Source organism: Hordeum vulgare, chromosome 1H (assembly GCF_904849725.1).
Source record: "Hordeum vulgare subsp. vulgare chromosome 1H, MorexV3_pseudomolecules_assembly, whole genome shotgun sequence".
NCBI lineage: Eukaryota > Viridiplantae > Streptophyta > Magnoliopsida > Poales > Poaceae > Hordeum > Hordeum vulgare.
Genome location: NC_058518.1, coordinates 343175747 through 343184992, shown reverse-complemented (window position 1 = coordinate 343184992; position 9246 = coordinate 343175747). Strand labels below are relative to the sequence as shown.

At 39.8% G+C, this 9246-nt stretch overlaps 1 protein-coding gene across 1 annotated transcript; it reads right to left on the bottom strand.

Moving 5' to 3' along the window:
- Nucleotides 1-3291: 3291 nt before the first annotated feature.
- On the bottom strand, nucleotides 3292-7309 carry LOC123435193 (2-oxoglutarate-Fe(II) type oxidoreductase hxnY). Its single transcript, XM_045115557.1, has 11 exons — nucleotides 7166-7309; nucleotides 6894-7089; nucleotides 6315-6395; nucleotides 6101-6152; nucleotides 5824-5945; nucleotides 4783-4883; nucleotides 4497-4555; nucleotides 4205-4261; nucleotides 3973-4018; nucleotides 3674-3753; nucleotides 3292-3596 (listed from the first exon to the last, which is right to left on the bottom strand). Exons 1-11 carry the CDS (start codon nucleotides 7244-7246, stop codon nucleotides 3536-3538), a joined length of 936 nt encoding a protein of 311 aa, XP_044971492.1. The 5' UTR covers nucleotides 7247-7309; the 3' UTR covers nucleotides 3292-3535.
- Between the last annotated feature and the right edge of the window lie 1937 nt (nucleotides 7310-9246).

Genomic DNA, 9246 nt, shown 5'->3' with positions numbered 1-9246 from the left:
AAGGTGTGTGTGTGTGTGTGTGTAGGATGAGGAGAAAAGGAGCAGGGCGGTAGGGGGTATTTATACAATCGATTTGAGCCTTTGCATGGCACTTAAGTCCTGTTAATTATCTGAACAAAATGCGTTGCCTAAATATGAGGCTCATTGCTTTCAGTTTGGAATTTGCATGTCGGGTCATCAAAGACACAGGAGGGCGCTGCAAAATTAATGGGTAGTACTAGTATAATGGAGTCAATGGATGATTCTTCTTTATTCATTTGTTAATGAGAAAGATATCAGTTGAAAACTTGGAACTGTTTTGATGCTTTGATACATTATTAATGCTAGTAATTAAATTCGTTTTTGCCTTTGGAAGGTCTATGTGCTACTATAAAATTGCTTTCGTTCTGAACTTCTAATTCCCCTTCTCCGCATACCTCGTCGTATTAAGATATTTTTCTCAAAAGGGGAGTACCCGGGCTCTCTCTGCATCGCAGGATGCACTCATGCACGCACCCATTTTTATTAACCACATCACATATTAAATACTGGACTGCAAAATTCGATCGCTCGAATGGAGAACTGGATTGACAATCTAACCATCTGGCTTCACGTACTCACACACGTGAAAATTTAGGTTGTTGTTATGTCAAAAAAAATAAAATTCATTGCAGGGCCTTTGCCTGCCGCTTTCCTTTTAAAAACAATGAGTGTGCATCATCCATTCAAAACTTTTCTATACATTTTGAAAGACTTTGAGTTGAAGCTAGTTGGAAGTTCGTGTCATCTGATTAGAAGGCTGTTTTCTTTTCTTTTTTTTTGGTTAAAAGCTCTTCATACCAGTTATTTACTTGATTAAGTGACGTGAAATTTGGCTCTCTTACCGAGTTGAAAGTCCAACTTATGACGAAATAAAGAGCTGTAGTCTGTAGGGCATAAGTGTGATGGCGGTTTCATCTGTGTAAAGTTATATAGGATGAGGCGGTACGCTGAAGATTATTTTGTGTCTTTACTCTTCTTTTTCAACACTTTAACATACTCCATCTGTTCCAAACATATAAAATAAGACACTAGATTGATTACCATATATGACCCTACTTTTCCAATTTCCCAGATGGTGTATTTTTGTAAAACAATAGTGTATTGTCTTTTAATGCTAGATATAATTGCGCCATATTCATGAGTTTCCGATAAAAAAAACTCTGCAGAGGAGTACAAAATCTTGCTACGCGTATTATATTTTGGCAGATTTTATGACGGAAAAATGTGATTTTACTATACTTATCAATAATCATTCACTTTTTATATCAGAATCGTGTTTAGAAAAATCAGGCATACCAATTTAATCAGATATTCAGATTTTGAGTTGTGAGTGCACACCACAATCACCAATTTATTTATGGTCCTCCAGGGCCATGTATGAGGCAATTGTGTACATGAGTATATATGCTTCGCATGTGAAATTATTTTCTTATAAAAAAACTATATTATATTAGCACAGTTGTAGTGACCATTTTCCAAGAGCGTCTTCAATCAGAATGAGGATGAGAACTTATGATCAACTCCTTGCAACCAATGACCAAACATACTAGCAACTCTTCGAGAAGGGTATAAGTTAGACACCTAAAGATTGAACAACCCTATCAATTGCTGTTATGAGATTATCCTTATTTATATGTCAACCCCACGCATATACTGAAGAACATTCACTTTTGACTGTATTTCAAGTTCCCAAAGTTGGCTATTTTGAATAGAGACGTCAGACCGATGAGTGTTCATACATCGATTGGGCAGACAATGGCCCGTTTGGATACCAGTTCCATTTACAATAATGTCGATTGTCAACTAATTAGATATATTGTATGATGTACAATAGAAACTACCCAACTAAATGATGTAAGAATATGCCAAATGCTGGTAACCCTACTGTTGGTGAGATAAAAACAGTACTTAATCGAAACATGGTAACCCTACTATGGAATTTTAATTTCCTGACAAGACCACTAACTACTTTATCAAGATATAGTCAACAAATCAACCAAAATGTCAACTATTTCTTTTTATGGGAAGTAAGAGAAGGAAGTCAGCCAAATACAGCTCGTGATACTTATTTATGCTCAGCGTACGTGGGCCACATACATAGCCAGCCAGCAAGGGAGCTCTTCACCATCGGTCATATAATGTTCCATCTTCATAGATGCTTCCAATCCTTGAAACATACAAGTTTATGTTCTTCCTCGGTCATTCTTTCTTTCTTTTTTCCGAGAGGAAGTAATGCTAGAGGTAAGGTATCCAACGTTTTGTAGTAGGTCAGGAAATGTCAAAGTGGTCCCAGATGAGAAAAATCTAGCGATTGATTCGACAATGCTCAACGCTATAATCAACCATTTGACTTCTGGGGGTCAGATAGGCCAGGTAGAAATGATCTGCCTTAGATCGATCAACAACAAGATAATGCACAGAATAGCTTGCTCCACGTATGCCAGCTTCGGTCTTCGGATTGCGTGGACATAAGAAAATCACGCTGTCAAATGTCAACCTGCCTCTTTCCAACTCTCCTGTGCAGTTTCATCTCCATGCAACCCCATTAATTTGTGTGCTTGTAGAGCACTCCCTCCGTTCCTAAATATAAGTTTTTTTTAGAGGTTTCATTATAGGACTACATACTGATGGATTTAGACATACTTTAAAATATAGATTCACTCATTTTGCTTTGTATGTAGTCTCTTAGTGAAATCTCTTAAAAGACTTATATTTAGGAACGGAGGGAGTAGTAGCAAATGTTCATGTTCATGACGTTGGCTTGTTTGTTGGGCCGAGACCTGGATGGCAACATACACTTTAACCCGATCATTCAGAACTAGTCTCGAGTCTTGGTCCAAATTTCAGTCTCATTGGTATGGGTGGCTAATCGACTGGCGCCACTCAACCCGCCATCTGAAGCTTTTGCGACTTCAGCTGTGACCGTTCTCTGGCTCTGATCAAGTCACGCGGTCAGTTTCTGCACGAATCTGAGTGTTTCAGACAGAGCATGTTAACCAGGAGTGACACCCGCACCTGAGACCTTTCAGATGCAAAGTGCTCGCTTCTAGACTGCCGGTGCATGTCAACTTTCTAGATGTGTATATTGCCCGTGTTCGTCGATCAGGTGAATATATTCGTATGAACACAGAGATACTTGTGACTTGAGAGAGAGATGGATGGACATGGAAACCACTTGCCTCCCAATGACCAACAAACTAGAAGAGTTTTAAATTTTGAGTGGTCAACAGGGGCATGGTAAAAGCGACACTACTTGTCACACTAAAAGGATGAGAAAGAGGAGGATATGCACCGTTTATTTCTGTGAGACCATATTAAATTTGAACTAAAACCACAACAAGAATTATGGAACGGAGGGAGTATGAACTAGGACCGGTATAACTGTACTGAAATACAACTATGTTTACAGTCATAATATGCAATAGCAATTCTACAGAAAAATACAACTCTGTTCAGATAGAGATGTGTAGATCTAAATATCTTACCACACAACTACACATCGAAATCCTGCTAGTTATTTGTATGTGGCGCTTAGTCGTTCTTTCAAATAGTCACCCGCCGTGATAGGCAGAAACCTGAAAAATGCACTTCATGAACTGTGACAATCAATCTTAACATAACTAATAAAATGTTCGGGGTAAAAGAAGAGGACCTTGGAGGATATGCTTCGCAGCAACAGCTTTCCAGGCACTGCACCACTAAATCGGGTCTTGGATCCAGAAAGTAGGCCGCCTGATGCATACGAAAACGTGTGTAAGAGATAACGCGCCAAACATGCTTTAACACAAAATCGTAGAATCTATGAGCTGTGACGCTACTTCTATGTTAATGGTGGTGGTTTTCCCATGAAAAAAGAGCAACACCTGACTTCTTCAAGAGATGTGTCGTAAACAATGATGGGGACTGAAAACCCTTTACGAAAAATCTGAATTCAGTGGTTAGGATACTCACAGAATATCGCTCTCTGCCAACTGCAACAACCCGATGAAGCGTAGATCTGCAAGTAACAGAAAAAAGTGAATAATGATCAAAGTTCGTACACAAGGTTTGTGCAGAGATAAATAAGATCAGAAGTGCATAAGACATCATAATCCAAGAGAACCTTGTGAGCATTTCAGAATTTCTGGAACAACTGCTACTGCAGACATGACGGATTCCACACAACATGTTAAAAATGCAGTACCTGAAAGCACAATTCGTCCACCTTTCCAGCAAATCGCCAATGTTAACAATAAGGGTCCTACAAGTTCACAAGATTTGTTAGGATCATTGGTCATACCTGCAACATATTGTCTAAAAGCATGTAAAACAGGGGTTAAGCAAGTAGACCGAACCAACAAGAAAATAGAGAAATACTCCCTCCCTCCCATAATATAAGAACGTTTTTGACGAGTAGAAGGCATTCAAAAGCTTCTAAAATAATAATCACCACAAAAAGCACCACACTATATTGCTGTTTATGAAGAAATATTTACCCATCAACATGATGAACATCTTCCCAGAGCTGGGGATGCCTATCTTTCTCCCTGCATATCTGCACACCCACAACAGTGCAAGTATCCAACATATAAAATTATAAATGCAAAAACAATGATGTTATGATTTCTACTTTTCTAAAACAAGTTCTATTGTTTGTTGAAGTGGCAAAGGGGCGCACATAGCCCCCTGCTCAACCAAAAAAAATGAATATATATTTTGTACATGAGTTCTTAGCTGCAGAAGAGAACAAAAATGAAGTTGAAGAATTAACTGAAAGAGTACCTGCAAGCCAGGTGTGCCATCTGTTACAAGAAGAGTTATCATTCCATAATCTGAATGAGCTGATGCACCATAATTTCCATTATCAGACTCGTTCAGTTCACCTACAGTAAACTTTTTTATCATTTTCCATTCTTTTTTTTCTACAAAAATAACATTTAGAAAGGAAAAAAAAAGGAATACCCCTTCCGTTCACCAATATAAGATGTTTTAACTTTTTTCTGAATCGGATGTATATAAACACATTTTTAGTGTGTTTGTTCACTCATTTCAGTCCGTATGTCGTCCATATTGAAATATCCAAAACATCTTATATTTGTGAACAGAGGGAGGACTATGTAAGGAAATACTCGCATTATCAGACCTGTTTACTTCACCTACAGTAAACTTGGCATTCTTTTTTCGCTACAATCCCCTTCAGCCGGGGTTCGAAATTCAAATTGCTATGCTAAATCTTGCAACACCACTGCCCTTGTTGGAACTGCTGCCCTTGTAGAAAACTTGTGTTGTTGGTCAACTACAGATGATCACTTTTGGGCGCGGCAGATTTTTGCAGGTATGCATACTTCACTTTTAGATTCTATAGTATTATCAGACTTCGTCCTCATTAGCAGTGCAGCTTTAAGAAGCATAATGTATACGACTTGCTGCTAAAAGAACATAGCTAGAGGTTGCAAATATGCTTTCTACACTAAATCTGTTGAAGTATCAAAGATGTAAGGGGTTTTAGTTATTAGGTAGTAATATGAGGGATGTGGATGTGGCATAGACGATTGACTGGAGGTGAGAATGTAGTGACTGAAGGCGTGGCATGGAGTGCATAGCCAAATTAGCCTATGTTTGAACAATATGACTTTGATTCATGGCAAAGCACGGTATTAAGCTAGTGTGTGAAAGAAGCCACCAACAACCATCATCAACCATGAAAATGAATAGGAGCAAACAAAAGGAAAAACAAAGCATGTATATACCTCTCCACGGGATACAATTAGAATACAACTTCTGATTCTTTCAAATGACAGAAAGGAAATACAATGATGTAACCTGGGTAGTGCAATAGCCGAATAACTTCTGAAGAGCAGTTGACTGCACCAATGTTCTGAAAGAATTCAGCTTCTAGGTCCAGACTCAGAGCAATTAGAGAGAGAATCTTTTTGGCAGCAGCCCTGGTTAATAATCAGAAATAACATTGGCTATTGCTGTTTTAGAAAGCTCAATAAAAAGAACAAACAAATGCAACACTGGAAGTCTGAAGCAATGGTCTTTGTAATATAATTGATCGATTTCATCTTGCTGAAACACGAAAAAAAATAATACTCACAGTGCAGCTTCATGGTACAGCTTCATTGTATTCTTCCAAGATGGAAAGCGCTCTGCAGTTAAGTTAATCAGAAGGTTTCATTTTGTATGTTGAGAATAAGCAAGGCACAAAAAGGAGATGATTCAAATAACACGGTTGATGTCCATATATACCTATAAGGATGACAGTTAACAAACTTATCAATTATTAAGAGATGACAAAGCAGATTGAGTACCTTTGGGAGGCCATTGGTTAGGATCATTCGGCATATCTACGTCCCCGACCGCCCCAATGTAGAAACTCTCCTTGAGGTCACCTGCTCAGTATCAAAAATCACAAAATTCACAATCAGGGATCATGATATATCACTACAAACAGCAGAAATGCCGAAGGTCAAGTCTACAAGGCGCGGTGGTTGTTTCAAGCTATAGGATGTGAGGAACTGAGGATAATATCAATGGGCTCTTCAACCCCTATTCTGCTCTGCTACATTTGTAACTAACTAACTCTCCCCACGACCCCTCCACAACATCCGAGCAGACAAAGTAACCGAAGCACGATGACAGATACTTCTAGCTATCCTGGATTCAAGAGAATCATGTGAATGTTCTACTGTCTGCAGACAAACTAATGGCGTTCAGCTAGTTGTTCAGTTTTAAATGTCACAGGTCGTAAACAATGTTGCTCGAAGAGAACAGTTTCACATCTCAGTAAACAATACTGTTGGTAACCTGACACGTATCCCAAGTCATACTTTATACTACTTGGATTCAAGGCAGAGATCGAATCAGGCAGATCAGGAACTGGATTTAACCCTGGAATTCGGAAGACGCGTCGAGCTTCTCGGCGTAGGGCGGGGTGTAGCCCCGGTGGCTGCTGTTCCTCTGCAGCAGCATCTTCTCCTCCAGTGGCAGCTCGAAGAACTTCTTGCTCTCGGCGAACAACGCCTCCAGCAGGCCGTCCTGGATCCCGTGGTTGGTGACGTAGAAGAACCCGCTCTCCACGCATGCCTGTAAACCAAACCAAATCGCACACGGCGTGACGCTTCTTGGTGGCTCCACAAAATAGAGAAATCACGCGAGCAACCTTCCGGACGGCGGCCACAGCGGATTGGAGGTCGGGGGACGCGAGGTCAACCACGGGGAGGTCCAGGCTCCCGCCGGCCATCACCTGCTGTTCTGCTGACGGCTACGTTTGCTATGTCTGAATCTTGGTTAGTCTGGATGGGCTTCGATGGAAGAAAGGAAGCACAGATCGGTGCTCCCGAGCCTCAGCTGATGCCGTGATATGAGCTCCTGTGGGCCGTTGGATATGAGATCCAATGGCTGGGGGAGTAGTTTCTGGACCTTCGTGCAATTCTTGTACTCTTAGGAGCGCTTTCTCAGAAGAAGGAGGGTTTTCGCAAAATTACACGAGCTGGGCCGAGCTCGCATGGAAACACTTTTTTTTTTAATAAATTCTTGCATTACTCAAAGTTTAAGAGATACAATCCCGTTCAAATATATTCAGGACCTCATTTGGACCAAAGCCTAGCCAAACCGCGGTTCGACAATGCAACCTACCAAAGTTGGTCATGAAATGACTAGCACTATTACAGTTTCGATGGATATGAGTAATGCAAAAATCTCTCTCACTCATACTATTAATGATCTCTCTAATAATAAAAGCATATTTTGATTTGTTTCCTTGCCCACCATTGATCATTGTGACCGCCTCCAGACAATCTGATTCAATCTCAACATGTAGACTACTTCATTGTAATGCCAACTTAACACCCTTGGAGATAGCTAATAACTCAGCTTCCAAAATATCACTACATGTAAAGAGGTACCTGCAGGAGCTAAAAATAATGGCACCCTCATGGTCCCTAAGTATCATGGCCGTACCTGTACTACCTTCCGTAACTGTTCCATCAGTAGTCAATTTTAGTCGTCCCACCTCTGGTCTATCCTGAGAACTAGCCACAACGTTGTTTGTAACATCAAATGTAGTTCTTTAATGCCGATGAACCATAATAGCTATTGACTTTCCCTTCAAAAAATCATTTTAGTTGCAATAAATGTCATAGATGTATAAATAACCATTTTTACATCTTCAAGGCCTAAAAATGTTGCTCAAACAAACGACGTAGATGCACATGCAAATAAAAATAAAAATAAAATAATGTACATGAAAAAAAAATCACATCACCTTCTCCAAGGGATGTAAAATACAGTACTTGTAGATGCAAATTTGCATCTCAACCTCCTTCATGAGGTAACATGACTCGTGCGCGAACGCCGAGTCGTCCAAACTGAAAGTTCCACCCGCGTGCCTGACGCCCGCATGCCTCCGCCGCTAATGATTTTTGCGTGGAAACACCACCGGTGCATGTTCGTCCATCTCCGACCCCGTCGCCTATCGCGTCGTGATAATCCACAAGTATAGTGGATCACACCAGTCTTTGAGGATAGTATTTCATCCAAATTTGTTGATTCAACACGAGATGAGTCAAAAAATATTTATGAGTCTTAGCAGTTGAGTTGTAAATTCAACCGCACCTAGAATATCTTTATATAGCAAAATGTTTTAGTAGCACAATAGTTTGATAGTTTTGATAGGTTCGGTAACATTAGCAATAGTAATATGAACAGTAACAGTAGCAGGTTGTGATGTTTGTAACAACAACATCAGTAGTAGAAACTTAGCGAATATCAATATAAGAAAAACATAGGCATTGGATCAACGACGGATAAATATGTTGAATGATATTCATCATGTAGCAGTCACAACCTAGAGTGACACAGAACTAGCTCCTACCCTCCTGTAACAGCGAGATCCAAAGGAAAACTAAGTATCAAGTCCTCCTTTTAATAAAGAACTGGAACAAAGCATTAACACATGGTGAATACATGAACTCTTCAAAATACGGTTATCCCCGAAGATGATCTTAATTTCTGTCACTTTGCAGTCTACGGACCACGACACATAATAGGTGCATATATAGAATCTAAAACAATCTCATATTCACAAAATCAAAATATGTTCAGATCTGAAATCATGGCACTCGGTCCCTAGTGACAAGCATTAATCATAGCAAGTCAAAGAAACATCAATCTCAAAACATAGTGGATACTAGGGATCAAGCCCTAACAAATTAACTCGATTACATGCCAAATTTCATCCAA

What these genes read in the sequence shown, in the direction of transcription:
- LOC123435193 (XM_045115557.1), bottom strand. Translation starts at nt 7,246, where the DNA reads ATGGCCGGCGGGAGCCTGGACCTCCCCGTGGTTGACCTCGCGTCCCCC. An exon ending in CGCGTCTTCCGAATTCCAGG is followed by an intron (nt 6,396 to 6,893) that starts GTTAAATCCAGT and finishes GATACTGAGCAG; the next exon opens with GTGACCTCAAGGAGAGTTTC. An exon ending in TAACCAATGGCCTCCCAAAG is followed by an intron (nt 6,153 to 6,314) that starts GTACTCAATCTG and finishes ACTTAACTGCAG; the next exon opens with AGCGCTTTCCATCTTGGAAG.